This window comes from Bos indicus x Bos taurus, chromosome 3, assembly GCF_003369695.1.
Source record: "Bos indicus x Bos taurus breed Angus x Brahman F1 hybrid chromosome 3, Bos_hybrid_MaternalHap_v2.0, whole genome shotgun sequence".
In the NCBI taxonomy this organism is placed as follows: Eukaryota; Metazoa; Chordata; class Mammalia; order Artiodactyla; family Bovidae; genus Bos; species Bos indicus x Bos taurus.
Genome location: NC_040078.1, coordinates 102,917,208 through 102,940,728, shown reverse-complemented (window position 1 = coordinate 102,940,728; position 23,521 = coordinate 102,917,208). Strand labels below are relative to the sequence as shown.

The window sequence follows — 23,521 nt, the reverse complement described above, 5'->3', positions numbered from 1 at the left end:
AACAGCAAATTAATTCGAAGAAAACAAATTGAAAGACATCATAAGGATAAGAGCAGGATGGAACAGAGAACATTTACACGATAGAAGATCATCAAACCCAAACTTTGTTTTTTGAAAGCCCCAAATGGACAAACCTTTAGCACAATTGTTTAAGGGAAAAAAGAGAGAGAGAAGATACAAGTAACCAACATGAGTAACAAAAAGGGGTTATTACTACAGGTCTGATAGACATTTTAAAAGATTATAAGAGAGTATTATGAACAACTTTATGTAAATAAATTTGAATAAATATCAGATCAGATCAGTCGCTCAGTCGTGTCCGACTCTTTGCGACCCCATGAATCGCAGCACGCCAGGCCTCCCTGTCCATCACCAACTCCCGGAGTTCACTGAGACTCACGTCCATCGAGTCAGTGATGCCATCCAGCCATCTCATCCTCTGTCGTCCCCTTCTCCTCCTGCCCCCAATCCCTCCCAGCATCAGAGTCTTTTCCAATGAGTCAGCTCGTCACATGAGGTGGCCAAAGTACTGGAGTTTCAGCTTTAGCATCATTCCTTCCAAAGAAATCCCAGGGCCGATCTTCAGAATGGACTGATTGGATCTCCTTACAGTCCAAGGGACTCTCAAAGAGTCTTCTCCAACACCACAGTTCAAAAGCATCAATTCTTTGGCGCTCAGCCTTCTTCACAGTCCAACTCTCACATCCATACATGACCACAGGAAAAACCATAGCCTTGACTAGACGAACCTTTGTTGGCAGAGTAACGTCTCTGCTTTTGAATATGCTATCTAGGTTGGTCATAACTTTCCTTCCAAGGAGTAAGCGTCTTTTCATTTCATGGCTGCAGTCACCATCTGTAGTGATTTTGGAGCCCAGAAAAATAAAGTCTGACACTGTTTCCACTGTTTCTCCATCTATTTCCCATGAAGCAATGGGACTGGATGCCATGATCTTCGTTTTCTGAATGTTGAGCTTTAAGCCAACTTTCTCACTCTCCACTTTCACTTTCATCAAGAGGCTTTTTAGTTCCTCTTCACTTTCTGCCATAAGGTGGTGTCATCTGCATATCTGAGGTTACTGATATTTCTCCCGGCAATCTTGATTCCAGCTTGTGTTTCTTCCAGTCTAGCGTTTCTCATGATGTACTCTGCATAGAAGTTAAATAAACAGGGTGACAATATATAGCCTTGACGAACTCCTTTTCCTATTTGTAACCAGTCTGTTGTTCCATGTCCAGTTCTAACTGTTGCTTCCTGACCAGCACACAAATTTCTCAAGAGGCAGATCAGGTAGTCTGGTATTCCCATATATGAACTGACAAATTCCTAGAAAAATTGAATCTGTAATTTAAAACCTGATAAGGAAAACTATCACTGGAGAAGTAGATCGAATTTTAAGGAAAGCATGACACTAATCTTGGGGAGGGGGGGAAACTCTTCTAGAGAATTTTTTTTAAAAAGTAAATACTTCCAACATTGTTCTAGGAGGCCAGCATAGTTGTGATACCAAAACCTATCAAAGACATCACAAGAAAGGAAAATGGCAAGCCAGTCTTGTGTGTGAACATAAAGATGTCCTAAATAAATTGTCATCAAACCAATCCAGCAATATGTTAAAAGGATAATACAACATGACCATGTTGATTCATTCTGCTGCTGCTACTGCTAAGTCACTTCAGTCGTGTCCGACTCTGTACGACCCCATAGATACAACATTGTTTTAGATTTTGAAATCATTAGTGTATACAACATTAATATAGTAAGGATTAAAAAGCATATGCTTATCTCTATAAATCCAAATATAATAATCAATAACATTGACAGTGTATCAATAACATAACAGATTTAAAAAGCACTTAAAATAATGGGGAATGTACTTTATTATAAAAAAATCTTATATAAGACATTTATTTTAAAAACCTACAACAATCAGCACACTTGATTATGAAATTGTGAAAGAGAACAAAACATGATGCCTTCTGTTAGCCTTGTACTGAGTTCTATCCAGTGCAATAAGGTACGAAACGGAAATATACATTAGTCCATGCTTAGTTGGCTCCTCAGTCATGTCCAGCTCTTTGTGACCTCATTGACTGTAGCCTGCCAGGCTCATCTGCCCATGGGAATTCTCCAGGCAAGAATACTGGAGTGGGTTGCCATGCCCTCCTCCAAAGGATCTTCCCAACCCAGGGATCGAACCCAGGTCTCCCACATTACCGGCAGATTCTTTACCATCTGAGACACCAGGGAAGCCCAACATTAGTCCATGGGGCTGCCATAACAAAATAGCCCAGACTGGATGGCTTATGAAGAGCAGAAATTTTTCCTCACAGTTCGGAGGGTGGGGAGTCCAAGATCAAAGTGCCAGCACGATTAGAAGAGGGCCCTCTTCCTGGTTTCAGACTTCCTGTAGCCTCCCATGGTGGAAGGGGCGAGCTAGCACTCGGGGGCCTTTCCTAAGAGCGCTCATCCCATTCGTGAGGGGAGAACTCAGGACCTAATCACTTCCCAAAGGCACCACTTCCTAATACCATCACCTTGGGATGTCAGGATTTCAACATGAATTGAGGTGGGGCTGATGAGAGACAGAAACATTCAGACCATAGCAAAATAAGAGGCATGAGGGTTGGAAAGGAAGAAATAAAGCTATTGCCACGGACAGCATAACTGAGTTTGTAGAAAATTTAGAGAATTTGCAGATAAACTATTAAAATTCGTGAATCTGGGAATATTGTTGGAAATTATTATATTTAAGTCCTTTTTTACATAATAGTGACAAACGATCAAAAAATGTCATTTAAAAGGTAGAGCTCGGGCTAAGACATGGCTAAGGATGTGGCTGGCAGAACTGGAGTCATGGCAACACCCAAAAAGGTGTCCAGTTGGTCAGGAGGTTGGCTACGTAGGAGGAGATTGAGAAAATGTGTCGGAGATATTAATGTATTGGAGATTATGGGAGCCAGTCGCTCTACTGGAGAACGGAGTTACAAATATGGAAAAGGGAAAAAGTTAGAATGTTGTTTTTATTTGGCAGTTTTGTTCAGTGACTTGGTAACCTAATTCTGAGAAGTCTTTTTTTCTCCTGCAGTGGGCAGCCTCAGATGTCGCTGCTCGGATGTTTTTCTTTCTTGATCTTTTAGCCTGGTTACCTAGGGCTTGTCCCTGGGTTGACCTAAGCCACTTAATTAGTCATAGGTTATGCTTAAGCCCCCTTCCCCAGTTATATTTTCACCCTTCACTGTTGGATTTTTGTTTAGAAAACAGAAAACTGTGATTTTCCTGTCACAGTTCATGGAGTTTATGCTTTTGCTCCATGTTTAGCCAGAAACTAGTAGTTTTGAGGTTCCCTTTCTGACTATACCTGAGAGGGTGCAGCCTCAGCCATGCACCCCACCTTCCAGGCTGCCAGGCATAAGCATGATGTTATTTCTAAGCCTGACTTCCTGGGAAATGCCCCTGGGTCAGAAGCTTATTATTCAGTTGGTGTTGGTCAGATGTTGTGTTTAAACCCTTCGTGCCTGTGAAGCTTCCACCCTGTGTCAGTGGAGTTTTGTACAGCACAGGAGATGCTTTCAAGTGTCCCCACATCCTGCTCTGATTTCTCCTGAGTGTGTGCAGCACAGCACACACATCAGCCTTCCCGATCCCCACAGTTGCCTCTCATCCCGGAAGGGCTCTCTCAACTGTCCCCTTCCCTTCTTCTTCCTGTTCTAATTCTGTTACTGCTCTGCCATTTTGCTTCTATCAGGGAGTTTCCAGCCTTCTCTTAACTGCCCTCCACCTAGATCTCCACCAATTTAGATGATGTCCATAGGATGAAATTCTCCATGCTCTGTTCCAAATAAGTCAGTCTCCTCCAGCAGAGCTGTGGAGCTCATTGTCTTATGACCAACATCCCCCTGGGAAGAAGTTCTGCTCCACTGCACCGAGTGGAGGGTGAGGGGTATCGACTTTCTTTCCCAAGAGTGACCTCCCTACTCTGTGCGTGGAAAGGGGGTGGGATCCCTCGTCTCTTCAGCTCTCCCCTCATGGTGTAGAACCCCCACCCATTGAGTTAACTGGGGCAGGGGCAACTGGGGTACCAGTATTCTCAGGCTTCTGCACTTGGAGTAGAGCTTCCCCAGCAGGTGGGGACCGGCTAGGGGAAGGGAGATGAGGCCCTCTTGGCCACACTTGCCTGGAATAGAGCTTCTGGGTGGGGATAAGAAATGCCAGCAGGTTTCCCAGGATGAAACCTAGCCAATGACTAAGCTCTGGGGGAGAGAGGGAGCCCCACCTTTTGGCTACAGCTGCCCAGAGTACACTGGAATAAAGTGTTTGAGGATGAGGAGGGTAAAGCAGCAGATCAGTGCTTATCTCCCCCAGTCTCTGTTCCTCCTGAGATTGAGTAGATTTTCTTGAGTGAATGTTTCTGCATTTTCTCTATGCCCTTAAGACAATTGCCAGAGACTTTAAATAACTGTTTTTATAAACTTTTTGGCCACACCACGAGGCGTGCAGGATCTTAGTTCCCCAACCAACGATCAAACCTGCACCCCCTGCAGTGAAAGCGTGGATTCTCAGGACTACCAGGGAAGTCCCTAAATAACTGTTTTTATGATTTTTAAGTTACCTATTATGTAAGGGATAGGCCAGCTGAAGTTCTTACTCTGCCATTTGGAAGTACTCTCTCTATGCAATTTTTGCAACTCCCTTTGAATATATATATATATATATGTATAATTATTTCAAAATAAAAAACTTTTGTAAAACATAGCAGTGATTGATTGCAGCATTATAGGAATTATTATGATTCAGTCTTTACATTCATAAAGCAAGACAGAAATGAGAATATTTAATCTTCAGTATTTTGCAAACGTGTGAGGAAATAGAATGCTAACTTTCCTACAAAGCTATGATTTGTGTTTACTGAAGGGTATGTTCCAGGAAAGGACACTCTGCCTCAGCATAGTGAATCACATAAGGGGTTCTCCTCCTCTCCTTGAAAGGGGTGTGTGTGTGTGTGTGTGTGTGTGTGTGTGAATGTACATGCGCACTCCCAACTGGGCGCATCTTTATCCCCTGTAGATTCGTTCAGTTGCGTGGAATACCGATGACAGCAAGCTGATTTCCTGTGGCACAGACGGTGCTGTGTACGAATGGAGTCTGTCCACAGGAAAGAGAGAGACCGAGTGCGTGCTCAAGTCCTGCAGCTACAACTGCGTCACCATCTCCCCTGACGGCAAAATCATCTTTGCTGTTGGGTCAGACCAGACTCTCAAGGAGATTGCAGATTCCTCAGTGAGTCTGCCCCTGTCCCTCCTCTGGGCTGCTGCCTCGATCTGCAGAAGACAGCTTCCTGTGTTTACAGCAGAAAGGGCTTCTCTGAGAACAGGGCCCTTCTTCTTGGGAGAACACCTGCCTCCTCATCCCTAGAGGATCAGCTCAGTAGTTGTTACTTCTGGAATTTCCTGCCCAGTGCCCACCTGACTCGTTTAAGTTGTGGGGCTCTTTTCCATTCCTCCTTTGCTTGCTGACTGTAACTTGTCTCTCACCCTGGAGGGAAGGAGGTCAGCAGCATCTCTAAATGGCGCTCTAACCCGTGATTTGCATGTACTTCCGTGGGCTAAAAACAGAACCGTAGTTATTGCTATCACCTAAGCTTGCCTCCATAATTGTTTGGAAATCCCCAAACTCTGAAATTTTAAAATTATGCACCTTGGCTCCCAAATAGTTAAGGGAGGAAAGAAGAGCTTGGCAAGGACACTTCCTGGAAAAGGAGCAGTGTCCTCCTCCACGAGTCCAACCGAGAGGAGGGTATCTCTCCAGTATACCCCCAGGTAGCCCCCAGCGTGGTGGTTTCCACGGTGCTGCACCAGAACAAAGCTTCTTAAGGGGAGGGCCATAGTTCACATCTCATGGTATCCCTACGAGGTGGCACAACACATGGCCCACAGAAAACACCCAGTAATAATTGGTGGCTAGGTGGATGGGTGGGTGGATGAGTGAATTAAAGAGTGAAGGAGTGAAGTAATTCCCTGAGAGTGTAGTTTTGTTCCTATAATGGACATTAATAACTATTTGCTGGATAGATTTATGATCCACATCCCATTATTAGTTTGAGATACACGATAAGAGTAGCAGTTGAGAGCATACTCTCGGGAGCCTGAGTGCAGTGGGTGAGTTGAGGTAACTGACCTAGCCTCCCTGTGTCTCTGTGCCTGTGTTTCATCATCTTTAAAATAAGGATGGCAGTAACTACCTTAAGGGGTTTTGTGAGGGTTAAATGAGTCACAACCTGTAAAAGCGGGAGAGCGCTTCTGGGTATCTTAGGAAACTTTCCCTAGTGTTACTCCTAACTCCTAGAACTGTTTGCTCACCAGTCAAGCCGCCAAGAAATATTTAGTTTGTGCCCTTTTATGTGCTAGACACTAAGCCAGATGCTAAAAGGGATGGAAAACACACATTTTAAAATCCAGAAGTTGCCCTAATGTTGCTATTAAAAGCAAGGAGAGTGACCTGGGGACACTGGGGACGCGCTTCAGCCCCTCGCCCTGAACAGAGCTGGCTGTGTTTCAGGTAATTCGAGAGATGTCAGCATTTGACGTCACCTACACGGCCGTCGTCATCTCCCACTCCGGGCGCATGATGTTTGTGGGCACCTCGGTGGGGACCATCCGTGCGATGAAGTACCCGCTTCCTCTGCAGAAAGAATTCAATGAGTACCAGGCCCACGCAGGTCCTGTCACCAAGGTGAGGGGGACTTTCCCTGGGGTTCAGTCCCAGATTCAGGTCTTGAGCGATCCACCTGGTCCTGCCTGTGGCGTACCTGGTTCATCCCTTCCCCCTCCCAGCACCTTGTCTCTCCCCTTATTTATTAATCCAGCCAAGCATTCAGTAAACACTCACTGGCTCTTAATGCTCTTTGTTTGAACTACTCCCAGGAATTTGTCCTAGGAAGTGGTCAGAGGTGCTCCTGAAGATGTATGTACAAGGTTGTTCATCATATTATTTTGCATAATAACATGGGCCATTTGAGAGATGCTGAAGGGCCCTGCTCAGCTGTTCTCTACAGGCCAGCACCCTCCTGTCCCAGCTGCTAATGGCTCACAGCTGTCCTTCTCCACAGGGTTGTTCTGGACTAAAAGGAGACAGCCTGGGAGATGAGCCCCCATCCCTCCCCAGGGGCAATAACCTGAGCACACTTTTGTAAACTGTCCTTCCATCCCCCCTTCTAAAAAAGCAGAGTCCCTGTTTACAATGGGATCCTGAAGAACAGCCTCTGGGAAATGTGTTCTCTCTCCCTCCTCCCTCTCTCAACTCCAATTGAACAATACCAGCCCCTGAGGTTTTTCATTAAGTCCCAATCTTTAAATTGGCTTGCCTGCAGACACATCCTTATTAGGAAAGGATTTTTTCATTATAAACCAGAACATTCCTGTACTGAACCTGAGTCTTGGGTCCAAAGTAAATTACTATCACATATCTCCCCGCTTTGCTTTAGAACCACTAAATTTTGTGGATGTTTACTTTTCTGATTATAAAAGCAGGACATGTTTATTTTTGGAATAAAAATCCTAATCAGTTCAGTTCAGTTAAGTTCAGTCGCTCAGTTGTGTCCGACTCTTTGCGACCCCATGAATTGCAGCACACCAGGCCTCCCTGTCCATCACCAATTCCCGGAGTTCACTCAAACTTACGTCCATCGAGTCGGTGATGCCATCCAGCCATCTCATCCTCTGTCGTCCCCTTCTCCTCCTGCCCCCAATCCCTCCCAGCATCAGGGTCTTTTCCAATGAGTCAACTCTTCGCATGAGGTGGCCAAAGTACTGGAGTTTCAGCTTTAGCATCATTCCTTCCAAAGAAATCCCCGGGCTGATCTCCTTCAGAATGGACTGGTGAATCTCCTTGCAGTCCAAGGGACTCTCAACAGTCTTCTCCAACACCACAGTTCAAAAGCATCAATTCTTCGGTGCTCAGCTTTCTTCACAGTCCAACTCTCAAATCCATACATGACCACTGGAAAAACCATAGCCTTGACTATGCATCATTAATATGCTGATGCATTTTCTTCTACATTTTTGTGCATATGCTTTATATAAATTAAGATCATACTATATGTACTCTTTTGTTGGCTGTTTTTTTTTTAATTTGTGCTATTGTAGGCATTTTTTGTACAATTAAATATTCCTCAAAAGCATGATTTTAGCAGCTATTCAAATATCCTATGATAATGATGGATCATAACTTATTTAACTCATCTCTTACAACTGGGCATTTAAATTATCCCATGAGCTCATGAATATCCTAGTCTGTAGATTGCTATGAGCATCTCTGATTATTTCCTAAGACTAAATGTCTAGACAGAGAGTGAATCCTGAGGGAAAGAGAATGGCCATTTTTAAAGTTTTTGACACATTTTGGTGATTGTGAGAAGAGAGTTTCCATAGTTGATACTTCAGTTTTCATTTTTTACTTTGAAGTAACTATAGATTCACAAGAAATCTAAAAGATAGCAGCAAGGTCCTGGTGCTCCTCACTCAGCTTCCCCCAGTAGTTACATCTGATGCACAGCGTCAAACCAGAACACTGACAGTGGCACACGAGGGGGGCCCTACGTCACTGTTTCTCATGCGCAGATGTGTGTGGCCACCACTGCACGCAAGGCGCAGAACCAGTCCAGCACCACAAAGAGCTCCCTCCTGCCCCCATCACAGTCCCACCACCATGCCTAGTCCTCGGCAACTGCTAATTTATCTTCCTTTTCTATAACTTTGACATCTTGATCATTTTATGTAAATAATCCTAACAGTATGAATATGAAATTATCAAAATGTCAAAGTTATAGAAGTGGAAAATAATCATACAGTACCTGGAGAAGGAAATGGCGACCCACTCCAGTATTCTTGCCTGGAGAATTCCATGGACAGAGGAGCATGGCGGGCTACAGTCCATGGGGTCACAAAGAGTCAGACACGACTAAGTGACTAACACACAGTCATACAGTATATGACCATTTGAGAGGAGCTTTTTTTCACTCAGTGTAATACCTTTGATCTCCATGTCAGTTATTTCATATATCAATACTTTATTCTGTTTTCTCTGAGTAGAATTCCACGGTAAGGGTGTGCCGTGATTTGTTTAACTGTCTACCCCTTGTAAGATATTTGATTTTTCCCCATAGGTTTTGGGCTGCTACAAATAAAACTGCTATGAACAATTCCATACTGGCTTTTATGTTAACATAAGTTCATTTCTCTGGGGTAAATGCCCAGGAATACTGTTGCTGAATCATATACTGCAAGTATATTTATTTAGTTTTTCAAGAAACTACCAGGTTCTTTTCTATTCCTTTCAGCAATACACAAAAGATCCAGTTTCTCTGCATCATTGCCAGCATTTAGTATTATCACTATTTTTTTTATTTTAGCTGTTCTAATAGGTATATAGTGACATCTCATCATAGTCTTCATTTGCATTTCCTTGAAGGAAAGTTACGACCAACCTAGACAGCATATTAAAAAGCAGAGACATTACTTTGCCAACAAAGGTCCATCTAGTCAAGGCTATGGTTTTTCCAGTAGTCATGTATGGATGTGAGAGTTGGACTGTGAAGAAAGCTGAGCGCCAAAGAATTGATGCTTTTGAACTGTGGTGCTGGAGAAGACTCTTGAGCATCCCTTGGACTGCAAGGAGATCCAACCAGTCCATTCTAAAGGAGACCAGTCCCGGGTGTTCTTTGGAAGGAATGATGCTAAGGCTGAAACTCCAATACTTTGGCCACCTCGTGCGAAGAGTTGACTCATTGGAAAAGACTCTGATGCTGGGAGGGATTGTGGGCAGGAGGAGAAGGGGACAACAGAGGATGAGATGGCTGGATGGCATCACTGACTCGATGGACGTGAATTTGAGTGAACTCCGGGAGTTGGTGATGGACCGGGAGGCCTGGCGTGCGGCAGTTCATGGGGTCACAAAGAGTTGGATATGACTGAGCTACTGAACTGAACTGAACTGAATGACTAATAATGTTGAATATCTTTTCATGTGCTTATTTGCCATCTGTATTACTTCTCCAATGAGATGTCTCTGTATCTTTTGCCCACTTCGTAATTGGATTATTGGTTTGTTTTTTTTTAACTGTTGATTCTTTTGTGTACCTAATAATTGACTCTAAATATTCCAAATCCACAGAGAACATATACATAGCCTTGTCTTTTCATTCATTCCCAGAAGCCCGTGAGGGTTTCTGTCTCACTCTTTTCTAAGATCAAATTTTCCTCCCAGGGAGGCTGTGCCCGGGCTTGCGTGGGGTGGGGATCTTGCACAACCACTGACTCAGTCCTGGTCTGCACGGCCTGAGAATGAAAGCCTCCTCACCATGCTCGTTCTCCTCAGATGTCGCTCACCTTTGACGACCAGTTCCTGCTGAGCGTTGCCGAGGATGGCTGCCTGTTCACCTGGAAGGTCTTTGATAAAGATGGTCGGGGAATCAAGCGAGAGAGGGAGGTGGGCTTTGCTGAAGAGGTGCTCGTTACCAAGACAGACATGGAAGAGAAGGTAAGAATTGGACCTGATGAAGAGCAACAGGGAAATTGCCTGTCAGGCCACGTCCAGTGTCCTGGGACCGGCATAAAGCCCCTCCCCAGCCTGGTTTCACCTGTGCCCAGTGCAGACCACCCCCCACCTCCACTGCATCCTATGTCCTTCCCACCCGCCTGCGCTTCTGCCATGTAGTCATTCTGACTTACACTGAGCTGTGCTCTCAGCCTGTGACCTAGTTCTCCTCTCCTACTCTTTGCAAGCAGGTGCGGCTGCTGCTAAGTCGCTTCAGTCGTGTCCAACTCTGTGCAACCTCATAGACGGCAGCCCACCAGGCTCCCCCGTCCTTGGGATTCTCCAGGCAAGAACATTGGAGTGGGTTGCCATTTCCTTCTCCAGTGCATGAAAGTGAAAAGTGAAAGTGAAGTCACTCAGTTGTGTCCAACTCTTCGAGACCCCATGGACTGCAGCCCACCAGGCTCCTCCATCCATGGGAGTTTCCAGGCAAGAGTACTGGAGTGGAGTGCCATTGCCTTCTCCTTAAAAGCAGGGACTGTGAAATAATTCGCATAATTATTGTGACATAATTAATGACCAGCAGTTTCCAGCACATGCCAGGCATGCGGGAGACAGTCAGTAAATACTTACAAAATTAATGTGACACACTGAGTATTCCAGTTGTATCTGTGAAACTTAAATAACAGCTGGTATCTGGAACCTTTTTTTTTTTTTTTTTTTTAAAGATATTTATAAAACAGTCCTGAAATTCACTGCTTTCAATAATAAAACAATAAAAGTAATAATATCCAGTAACCAACCGTTTTTTTTTTTTTTGGGGGGGGGGGGGTGGACTTCCCTGGTGGCTCAGTGGTAAAGAAGTGGCCTACCAATGCAGGAATCATAAGTTCGATCCCTGGATCAGGAAGATCCCCTGGAGGAGGAAATGGCAACCTACTCCAGTATTCTTGCTGGGAGAATCCCATGAACAGAGGAGCCTGGTAGCTACAGTCCTTGGGGTCACAAAAGAGTTGGATACAACTGAGTGACTAAACAACAACAAACCTTTTATTTAGGTTTGCCACAAACCAAACACTGTGCTAATTACCAATACAGGAGATACAGGTTTGGTCCGTGGGTTGGGAAGATCCCCTGGAGGAGGAAATGGCACCCACTCCAATATTTTTGCCTTGGAGAAATTCAATGGACAGAGGAGCCTTGTGGGCTACAGTCCATGGCATTGCAAAAGAGGTGGACACGACTTCACGACTAAACAACAGCAAACCTTTTTTTTAGGTTTGCCACAAATCAAACACTGTGCTAATTACTTTATAAGTATTTTCTCATTTGAATCTCACAACTGGAGAAGATACTATTGTTTTCCCCCATGTTTCAGGAAGTACTTTTGGAGAGGTCCAGTGGCATGTCCATAGTGCTACTACACATAGAGTATTAGTTAGGAGAAGGCCCAGAGCACCAATCCAGACTTCGTCCACAGCCCACTCCATCATCATGACCTCAGAGCACCTTTCCTCCTGTTGAGGCAGCCAAGAGTCCAATCACATGTGTTTGGAGAGCTCTGAGCCCTGTGCTCCCCGAGGAAGAAGCCCAGTGGGCGGTATTCTCTCAGGGCGTACAGAGCGTGCACAGCTATGCACTCACTGCCGTTCATGCAGAGTTTACTGTGCATTCGCTGAGTACCTGCTGTTTGCTGGTCACTGGGGCTGCATGTGTGGAAAGACAGGCGGGGCCCTGTGATCAGGAAACTCACGGTCACGCAAGGAACAGCGACAAGTGAAAGCAGCGGGACCGCAATGCCAGAAGGGCCCCATAGTAGGATGATAGTCCCCAGGGGATTCCCGGAGATCACTCCGCGAGCTCCCTGGAACTTCCTGCAGGAAAGGGAAGTGGGAGGAAAGGCTGAGGGAGAACCTGTGACAGTTGGGGTCTAACCTCCTGCAGGCAGGCACCTGTGTCTCCTCCTCCTCCCTCTTCTCTCTTCTTCCCCGAGCAGAATACACCAGGCTGCACCGAAGCCTGAGGTGTCTGGGCTGCCTCCTGACCCCGCCCCCAGCTAGGCCTGACAGCGCTGCTGCCAACCGGAAGTGACCAGTGTGTGTTCCCCTCGCTTCTTGAAATTCCCTTGTTTCTCGGGCTCCATGCGCCCACACTCTTATCATTGCCTGTAAGCCACTGACTGTTCCTCCCCAGCAACCTTCCTGGCCCTTCCTTCACCCGGCCTTAAAAGTCACATTGCCCAGAATTCCCAACTCTTTCTTTGTCTTTATACTCTTTATGACATTGTATGTAACTCTGTGATTCACCCAGCCACTTAGTCATTCATTTATTCATGCATCCAACTAGTACTTGCAGAGGGATCTGCCACGTGCCGACACTGTGCTAGATCTGGGATTACAGAAATGAAGGACATAGACAGTCCTGGAGTCTATATCACAGGAGAAGGTGTGGTTAAAATTTTATTTATTTATTTGGCCCTGCCACATGGCTTGCAGGAACTTAGTTCTCCAGCCAGCAATTGCACCCACACCCTTGGCAGTGAAAGCATGGAGTCCTAGTCACTAGACAGCCAGGGGATTCCCTAGGTAAAATCTTAAAGGGAATCAAATGTGTAGTGAGTGTTATGAAGGAAACGGTGCTGTGGGAGCCCAGGGAAGGGACCCTGACCCAGGCAGACTGGTGTCTGAGGAAGTGAGCCTTGAACAGAGCCTCCAGAACATGAGTGTGTGCAGATGGGTGAGGGAAGGTGCTCTGAGGAGGATGCCCCTAGCTAGTGGGGCTGGAGTGGAGGGGGTGCTGGAGAGAAAGTTTGGAGGTGAAGCAGAGAGAGGTGCTGAGGGGGCTTCTATAGCAGGTTTCAGACTTTGGAGACGGTTCCTAAGGCCCCATTGATGATCTGAGTTAGGCAGTGACTTGGTAGACTTGCATCTGGAGAGACTTCTCTGCAGCAGCCACGTGGAGTAGGACAGAGGCAGGAGGATGAGCAAATGCTTCCAGTGCAGCGTGTCAGAACCGGGGGTTCCGGCCAATAAACATATCCCACTCGTCCCCGGCAGACCGCCAGGGCCACGTGTTCATCTGATAAGTGTTTATTTGGTGCTGACTCTGTTGCTGGTCCTGTGCTGGGCTCCCAGGATCATGCAGGGAAGCAAGCCAGGCCAGGGCAACCCTCAGGGAAGGTCTGGTCAGGGGAGGTGAGCTTCACCCATAGTCCTCTCACTCATCTTCACCACATCAGGTACCATTCCCTAAAACCTCTCCGACATCTTTCCACTCTGCTCTGCTCCCCGACCTCTGGCCAGGCTCTTACCATCCCGCAGCAGGACCATGCAGGGCCCCTCAACCAATGCATCTGCCCTCAGTCCTTCTCTGACCCAGCCTGGGTGCACACTGCCTGTCTTTAGGCACTTCTCACAATTGGTAATGATGTGTCTACCTGGCTGATTCAGTAGGCTGTAAGTTCCATGGAGGCAGGAATCCTGATTCAACAAATACTTTTCGAGTGCCTACTGTGTGTTCAGCACCATTCTAGGTACCTGAAATACATCAGTGTACAAGACCAACAAAGATCTCAGCCTTCTTGGAGATTGAATTCTGGGGCGGGGATGAAGCCAAAAGGCAATAAACAAAATAATACATAACATTTAAAAGTGCCAAGATCTAAGGGGATAATGAAAAATAGAGCAGGGTAAGAGGTGGGGAGTCACAGTGCTGGGAATGGGAATAGCAAGGGGAAGGAAAATCAGGTCCATGTAGACCTGACTGAGCAGGTGACATTTAGGCGTATCTGCGGGAGAGATGTGAGTTATCAGCATAATGCCTGTCGCTCAGTGGAGCGCCACACTGAATAGGTGTTTTGGAGATAGAGGAAGAAGCTCATGTGTCTCCAAGTGTCTGATCTGTGTCTTATGTGGAAAGATGACGCATGCTCTGAGCAGAGCTGCAGGCCCCAGACAGCTCAAGGCCACGGGGTTTAAATAGTCCGATTCAGCCGCACTGTGAATGTTCTTGATTCTGTGTCCTCCTTTCAAAGGCTCAGGTTATGTTGGAGCTGAAGACTCGTGTGGAAGAATTAAAAATGGAGAATGAGTATCAGCTTCGACTAAAGGATATGAACTATTCTGAGAAGATTAAGGAGCTAACAGACAAGTTCCTCCAGGAAATGGAGTCCTTGAAAACAAAAAACCAGGTCTGTTGAATCAACAGCCGCAAATAAGAAATTTCCTATTCACTCAAAACAACCAGCACTCGCTCAAACAATAAGACATATGATCATGTTGATAACACCATAAATGCTTACAGCAAAGTGCTAAGTGAAAAAAGAGAAAAAAGCAGAATATAAAAAACTCTTTATGGTGAATGCTACTAATGAGGTAAAACAGACACACCTAGAACAATTTTTAAGAAAATAGATAATGATATGACCATCTCTGGAAGTTGAAATTGTGGATAGTTTGAATTTAGTTCTTTAGGCTTTTCTATAATTTCCAGATTCTCCACGAGGAGAATATATTACCTTTCTGATCAAGAGAAACTTACTTAATAGCAAAATGAAAAGTAACAAGAAAAATAAAGTATGTAAAGAGAAAGCGTACAGAATATTGATCTCCAGATTGTCAGTAAGTTAAGTAAAATTAGTCTAAATGACCTCTCTGTCATTAACATCGGTCCAAGATTCTCCTGGAATGATTCCTCTATTCCGTACAAACCTGCCTGGCCCTTCTTTCAATGCTGCCAATTTTTTGCTCAAGTGATATTCGGTTCTTTTATGTTATCTCTATGGGTCTAAAAACACCCTGGCAGTTAATTTTAGTATTTCATTCATTTAATCAACAAACATCGGTGCCCTCTGTACACAGAGTACAAAGTTAGGTCCCTCCCCTGTCTGCAAAGAGCTTTGCTGCTTCATTAAAGAAAACACTTTCTCGGAAGCTGACACATTAACATATCCAAGGATTTCCTTTGAGAGCAACGTGCTAACAACAGAGGATTCAAATCAATCCTTACCTTTTCCACCCAAAAATCCATTTGGTGCCTGTCCGAAACTGAACTCATGATTGACAAGATCCATTTCACAGAAGGGATCTGTATAGAGATAATGTAGAACTCTCAGAGCAGACTATCATACAAATAAAAATGATAGCTTGAATGTTGTTCATAGAACAAAGTAAGAGTGCAAAGTAAGGGCTTGGGAAATGTTTGTGAGTGAAGGAGGCTATTACTTATACAATGGGTGCTCTCACAGTGATGCTTTCAGCAGACGTGTAGAAATGCGAATATTTGACTCTGTGTCTTAGGTTTTAAAAACGGAAAAAGAAAAGCAGGATGTACTCCATCGCGAACGCATGGACGACCTCCTGGACAAACAGAGCCGGGAACTGCAGGACCTAGGTGAGGCCACCCGTGCAGGGCCCTGGGCAGAGGGCCGTTGGTTGGGGGCAAAGTCCGACAGCCCTCTGGATTCAACCCCGTCTATAAACAGCCTGCCTTTATCCCCTGGAGCTCACTGTGGTTTTTATTCCTGTGTATTTACTCATTCTTTAAACACAGGTTAAATACCTACTGCATGCCAGTAGGAGATACAAAAAAGTGTGGGTCTGGAACCTAACAGACTGCATTGGGTTCCAGACTCACCCTGACTTGCTGGGTGCGCTAGGGAGTCACCAAACCTCCCCCAGCCTTACTTTACTCTTCCATAAGATGGGGGTACTGGCGCCTGTTTTGCATACTCAGGACATTCTTCTTGGCCCTGAACCTCCAAACATCCCTCTGCACTTTCCTGGAAACCTTTCTGCCTAACATCGAAGGGAGGGAATCAGGTTGCCTTATAAGACGGTAGCGTGGGGTCCTGTAAGGAAGATGGGTGTGCATTTGAATCTGGCCTGTCGAAGCAGAGGCTCTAGCTGGTGCTGAAAGGGAACGGAAAAGCAGCCAAGGCTCCTGAGTGTCCCCGGGGCTGGTGCTACTGTCTCTCCTGAAGTAACCTTTCTTGCTTCTCTCCAGAATGTTGCAACAACCAAAAGTTGCTTCTGGAATATGAGAAGTACCAGGAGTTGCAGCTCAAGTCCCAGAGGATGCAAGAGGAGTACGAGAAGCAGCTTCGGGATAACGATGAGACCAAGAGCCAGGCCCTGGAGGAGCTGACTGAGTTTTACGAGGCCAAACTGCAGGAGAAAACCACCCTCCTGGAAGAGGTACTCACAGGAAGCCGAGCTGTGCCTCCTGTTGACAGTGCCATCCTGCACCCCTGGCCTGGGAACAGCGCTGAGAGCTGTGGGGAGCCCCGCTTGGCCTCCTTTTCCTTCCCCACCTTCCTTCCTGAGTGTGTTTCGTGGCCTTGTTTTGTGCTGTTTCTGTGTTTGTGTCCCTGGCAGCTAGGGGCCTCCCTGAGGGGGGAGGTGCTCAGCTTTTCAGACCGAAGTTCCTTGGCTTGACTAAGTTCATCCCCACTGTTCTCTTCTAACTGTATCTTCTCTGGGGAGAGCTTTCTAGCAGAAGCCTGTAGAACCTGGAGACGAACAAGGTACCTGAGCCATGGGGAAGGTGGTTGCCTGAAACCCTTCGTAGCTTCTCATGTCTCACAAGATGAAATCATTCCTTCACGGACTGAACAAGCAGACCTGCCTTACAGGTTTACCAGCATAAGTGCTGGGTGGTCAAGCAAAGTGAATGTGGGGCCAGGTTCTCGGTTGGGTGAGACAGGCGGTCACACAGACTAATGTTCATCAAAATGTAGACGGGACAGTGGGGGACACAGACGCAGAGCACCTGCCCCCTCCACCTGCTAACCCACCACCCGCCCCCCACATCCCCTGCCACTGGCCTGCAAGGTCGGGAAAGACTGGTAGGAGCTACAGAGATCCTGGAGGCATGGAAGCTGGAATTAACCAGGAGACAGGGAAATGCAGGAGGTTAAGAGAGAGCATCCAGGCAGAGCAAAGTCATAGAATGTTCCAGCAGATGGGGTTGCCGCAATATCTCATTTCCTGAGATGAAGAGAAAATTGAGAGAGGCCAGATGGTCTCCTTTTTGGCACAAAATTCTGGCAGATGGTGTTCTGAGAGTGACGGGGCAGGAGAGTCATGAAGGTGTGGAGTGATCTTAGTTTTTGTTTTTTGTGTTTTTTTGGCTGCTCTGGATCTTCATTATGGTGCCTGGTCTTAGTTGCCTCATAGCATATGGGATCTTAGTTCACCAACCAGGGATCGATCCCACTTTGGAAGGCCCATTCTTAACCACTGGACCACCAGGGAAGTCCCATATGGAGTGATTTTTGAAGGGAATGACCAAGAAGAGGATGGGCAGGTCTGTAGCTGAAGGCCTAGCTGCCTGAGGCTAATTCTGGCGGCAGTGACCCACCAGGCTGTGTGCTTTTCCACAGCAGGGCTCTGCAAGAAAATGTGTGAGCAAGGAAGGCACAGGGCAGCCCTGACCCAGAGCCAGGGCTTTACCAACTGGTGAAAATAATGGTCGGCTGGGAACCAGCCACTGGGTCCAGGCCAGAGAAAGTCAGTAAGGAACCAAAAGACAGTGGATGAATCAAGACTGGGCCAGGGAACGTGGTGAGGTTGAGAGCCAGGGTGGCATACCTGGGATCCAACAGAAAAGTCACCTGTGCTCAGGGAACAGGGCCTGTATTTTAAGACTCAGAGGTGGCACCATTCCAGGGGGGTGGGCCTGAGAGTAGATGCAGGAAGATAAGGGTCACAGCACCAGGAGACATCCTAGGGTCCTCTGTAACCACCCTGATGATGGCAGGGAAGCTGCTGAGTCGGCATCCAGAAGTCCTTGGTGAACTGGGACACTGCCCAGGTGGTGGGGGTGGACTCAGTGGGAAGTAGAGGGTGGAGGCCGTCTACTCGGCAGAGGCTGAGCTCAGAGAGCAGAGAGCCAAGAGAATTCCACCCCGACCCAAGCCCACCTGATTCCAGTTCGACAGCTGCCCTGCCTACCTGCCCAGCCCCATTTCCGGTTGCCCCATCCAGCTTCCCACATCCAGTGATGTGGAGCCTCTGGAATTCTTCTATACCAACCTCTGAGCCCCTGCTCAGGACGATGCTTCTTCACTTGGCTGCTGGTGTGCACCCTCAGGGACTCAGGACAAGAGCCAACTCCTTGACAATTTTTCCCCAACCACTCACCGTCCTCCCCCTTTTACAGGGCTAAGCATCCCTCTGTGTTCTCAAGGCCCCCAGACCCCTTTTGTCCTTGTGGCTTATACAACAACATCTCAGTCTGCCGGGCTCTGCTTTTGGGGTGAATGGATCCTCCCAGAGTAGTGAAAGGCCAGCCTTCCTCCCCAGACCTCTCATAGTGATGACAAGACTTTTTTTCTTTTGAGTCAGCAGGATTTCAACTCAGAACTTTGCTAGAGAGATGCCTCCCAAATGTCATCTTACTAAGCTGACTGGGATTCTTCTACTTTTTAGCAACATCTCTTAGATCAAGAGCAGGGCCTTGTGGGCCCCTCTAGGTTACAGACGGAGTCCACTGGCCAGACTTCCATCCAGCAAGAGTCTGGCAAAGAGAAGCCTTTGTCAGGAAGTCATTGAGCTCAGTTTTAAAACACCTGCCTCTCTCAATCTCCAAAACACTCGGTCAAGGGATGGTATATGCAACCTGGGAGAATGCCAGGGTCAGAATCGGAAGAAAGCCACTGATTCTGCTGAGATCTACAGTGTCCACCCCCAGGCAGCAGTGAGCAAGGAGGGGTCCTACCCCATGCTCCACCAGGCAGAGCTTGTTCTCCCAGCATCTGAGCTCTAGGCTTTTACTCATTCAGCACCAACTCTATACCATATACTGTGCTGGGTATTCACTGCGGTAGAGAGATGTGGCCCTGCCATCATGGAGCCTCCATGTCAAACAGGCATTTATTATGTGATGGGGGATATACAGGCTTCACACAGGAAATGATACCTCAACCAAGAGCTGGAGGAAATGTCAGAGAAAGCCACGGGAAGAGGCTAGAACCAGAGGTACAGTGAGTACCACCTGTAGCTGAGGACCAGGCCCATTGGGGGAACTGCAGTTAGTTCACCCTGGCAAGAGCTCAGGGCGGGAGTGATGGCTGAGGCTGGAGAGGTGAGCCAGGCCTGCCTCCTGAGGGTCTGTGGACCGGGTTCAAGAGTCCAGGCTCTACCCTGAGGACAAGGGTGAGGCAGAGAAGGCTCTCAAGTTAGGGGCGGCATGACCAGGTGTGTGGTTTCGAAAGCTCCCCTAGACTAGAGGATGAGATCAGACTGGAGGGAAGCATGACCAGAGGCAGGAGGCCAGCTAGGAGGCTGAGAACAGTCCAGGCAAGAGATAATGGCCTGGGCAGAGGCAGAGGCATAGAGAAGTGGCTGGATTCAAGAGGTGGAAAGGGTGGTACTGATGGGATTAGGGAAGGGGGAGAAATTAAAGAGCCACTCATTCATTCAGTATTTGAGTACCTGCTGTGGGCCAGTGTGCATTGTACACTGGGAACTCATGGTGGGCATGATAGGCTAGGTTTTTACCCTCAGGGAACTTAACATCTAATGGGAGAGACAATCAAGTAATTCTAGAAATAAATATAAAGTTGTAAGTATCACAAGTTTAGTGAAAGGAAGATAGAGGGGGTTGCTGGTGTCAGTGTGAAGAAAGCCAGAGGTGGAATGGCCAGTGTTCTGATGGGACAGTGATCAAAGCAGTGGAGCATGAGGCCTGATCTGGTAGGGAGAGAGGGACAGACAGGACAGGAAGAAAGTGGAAGGGCCAAGGGACCCATGGCCTTGTTTTCCATTTCTGTGCTAACACTCAGTCTTTCATCCCCGTGATGGCCTTCGATGCTCACCTTGCCCTGGGCTCTCTGAGCTCCAAAGTGCCATCTGTCCCCACCTCCCCAGGCTCACACTCTTCTCTTCTTTCCATGCCAGGCACAGGAGGATGTCAGGCAGCAGCTACGGGAGTTTGAAGAGACCAAGAAGCAGATTGAAGAAGATGAAGACCGTGAGATCCAAGACATCAAGACTAAATATGAGAAGAAGCTTCGGGATGAAAAGGAATCAAACCTGAGACTCAAAGGAGAAACAGGCATCATGAGGAAGAAGGTACCGGGCTGGTCTCTGAGAGGCGTGGGGGGCAGGCCTGGACCGCACTGCAGAGAAAGCATGGGGTGGGTGGACGGACGTGGAGTCAGCGAACAGTGGCTCTGCCCAGGGTAGGGGCCGGTGGGGAGTGGGGCGACTGGCAGAATTCCCACCTGAATGTCTTCATCTCCAGCAAGTGGGTTTGGAAAGCAACGCCAGCCAGTGTGAAGGTTCCCCCTGCACAGACAGGCAGACAGATCCTTACCACACCCTCTGATGGGGTAACCACTGGGGCTCGTCCTCCTCTCTCCTGTTTACAGGAGACAGGGAGGTTCACCATGGCCCTGGTGAACCCTTTGGGCTTTCCTTTATTGGCAAGTGGGATTTAGAGTTTTCAGAGTTAAACCTTAAAGTGGAAATGAGGTCTTTGGACGTGAGATAGATAAAGTCTGCTCCTGGAGGTGTCCTCAGGCTCTCAGTGTAGGGAGTCAGGGGTGTTCCTGGTCGCACACTGGGGGTGGGAGAAGGATTGGGAGTAGAGAGTACTTAGTTTACAAATGTTTGTAGTCAATTCCCCCCCAAACATTTAGCCTTTGTTGTCGTTCAGTTGCTCAATCATGTCTGACTCTTTTCGACCCCAGGGACTGCAGCATGCCAGGCTTCCCTGTCCTTCACTATCTCCCAGAGTTTGCTCAAACTCATGTCCATTGAGTTGGTGATGCCATCCAACCATCTCATCCTCTGTCATCCCTTTCTTCTGCCCTCAGTCTTTCCCAGCATCAGGGTCTTTTCCAGTAAGTCAGTTCTTTGCATCAGGTGGCCAAAGTATTGGAGCTTCAGCTTCAGCATCAATCCTTCCAATGAATATTCAGGGTTGACTTTCTTTAGGATTGACTTCTTTGATCTCCTCACAGTCCAAGGGACTCTCAAAAGTCTTGTCCAGCACCACAGTTCGAAAGAAGCCAAATGCAAAGCCAGTTCACATTCTTTCCTATTAGAAATCACACTACTACCCAATCCAGGGGCAGTCATGCCTTCCCTTCTTGGACATGACTAAGATGGCTCATCACTTAGGTCACTCATCTGTGACCTTGATGGAGCATGGAGCCCAACCTTTCGAAGTCTGTGCAGTCATGGAAAACTCTGGATCCGCCAGGGGAACTGGTCTCTGGAGGCTCTCACGGCAGCTGGTCCTTCCTCACATAAGGGATGGGACTGGATCTTCTTGCCCAGAAGCCCACATCGCCCATTTGGCCTGGGAAATTCCTGATAGTCCCAAATTCCGATGAGGTGCTCCTAAAATCCTCAGGCAGTGGGGAGGAATGGAGGTGCGTTCACAGGCTCTGGGGTTCTCTGCTGTTGCTGTTTGTTCCCCTAGTTCAGCAGCCTGCAGAAGGAGATTGAAGAGCGAACCAATGACATTGAGCTCCTGAAGGGGGAGCAGGTGAAGCTGCAAGGGGTCATCAAGTCCCTGGAGAAGGACATCATGGGCCTCAAGCGGGAGATCCAGGAGAGAGACGAGACGATTCAAGATAAGGTAAAGGCACATCCTCTGTCCCTCCTCAACTCCAGCCCAGCTGGACACAGGCCATGAGGACAAAGCTCTAGGCAGACTCCCTGCCTTTTGACCTCAATGGGGGATGAGCTGTCAGTGAAGTGCCTACTGTGTGGGTGGCACGGGGCTAAGTGCTGTCAATTCATCCCATTCAATTCCCCTCAAAACGCCAGGGACCGTGAGCAACCCAGTTATATAGCTCAGGAAGCTGGTTCCCAGGGTGAAGTGTCTCACCCAGGGTCGTAACAGTTTATAGGTGACAGACTTGTGGTAAGAACCTGAGTGCTGACTGCCAGGCCCCAGCTCGCCTCTGTGCCAGGCATCCCAGGGTGACCATCTCATGGACTGGGGGCAGCTCGCCCAGCGCATCGCCCGTGTGGTCCCCCGATCAGAGAGGAACTCCCCTGCGGTGAGCCCTGTAACCACTGGGGACCGCAGAAAGTGAAATCACTTTTCTGGATAGCTTTCTCACACAACAGTAAGAGACACATCACCTGTTGTGAGGTACACCACCTCCGTATCCGACATCGCATGTCCTCCTCCTGAGCAAATCCAGGCTCCTCGCCCTCCTCTCGTCCCCTCTGCCCTTGTTGCCTTAGCTGGATGCAACTCCCGGGTGGTTGAGGACCTGGGTTTCCGCCTAGTGAGCTAGGTTCCCGGGCAGCCTCTTCCGCTGGCCACATGGCAGCCTCCGGCAACTGATCCAAGCCTTGTTTTCTCACCTGTGAATGGGGCGCTCAGGAGGTCTGACAAAGACAAAATGAGACCGTGCCTGCATGTCATTTCTGCAGGTGAGCATTTGCATTTATATCTGGGCATTTTTTTAGGTAGGAGCCAAAGCTCTCTGCAGATTCTTAAAGTGTTTTTTTAATTAATTTTTATTGGTGTATAGTTGATTTACAATGTTGTGTTAGTTTCATGTGTGCAGCAAAGTGAATCAGTTATCCATATGCATGTATCCACTCTTTTTTAGATCCTTTTCACATATAGGTCATTACAGAGTATTGAGTAAAATTCCCTGTGCCATAAGTAGGTCCTTACTAGTTAGCTATTTTTACATAGAGTGGTGTATATATATTAACCCCAATCTACTGATTTTTTGTCCCCCCCCCCCCACTACTTAAAGGGGGGTTTGACAAGAAAGAGGTTAAGACCTCTAGAAAATTGCACCAGCCTAACGGGTCTAACAGCCTTCCATCCCACTTCCCATCCAGGCTCCCTGCCTCCACACTCTGTAATCATTTCAGTCTCCCACTTTAAATTCTTTCACAACTCTCAACTGCATGTGGCAAGGGTCAGCAACCTTTTTTTCTGTGAAGGGCAAGGTAGTAAGTATTTTTGTCTTTGCTGGCAGTGTGGTCTCTCTGCCACAGTTGCTCA

At 47.3% G+C, this 23,521-nt stretch overlaps 1 protein-coding gene across 1 annotated transcript in view; it reads left to right on the top strand.

The window, feature by feature from the left end:
- The window catches only part of CFAP57 (cilia and flagella associated protein 57), a 68,976-nt gene that overhangs the window by 21,896 nt on the left and 23,559 nt on the right, over positions 1-23,521 (top strand). Inside the window, exons 10-17 of the mRNA XM_027537549.1 lie at positions 5,069-5,281; positions 6,560-6,733; positions 10,376-10,537; positions 14,568-14,723; positions 15,832-15,925; positions 16,538-16,728; positions 20,434-20,607; positions 21,965-22,123. Coding sequence (XP_027393350.1) covers positions 5,069-5,281; positions 6,560-6,733; positions 10,376-10,537; positions 14,568-14,723; positions 15,832-15,925; positions 16,538-16,728; positions 20,434-20,607; positions 21,965-22,123 — 1,323 coding nt within the window. The remainder of the gene's footprint in view (positions 1-5,068; positions 5,282-6,559; positions 6,734-10,375; positions 10,538-14,567; positions 14,724-15,831; positions 15,926-16,537; positions 16,729-20,433; positions 20,608-21,964; positions 22,124-23,521) is intronic.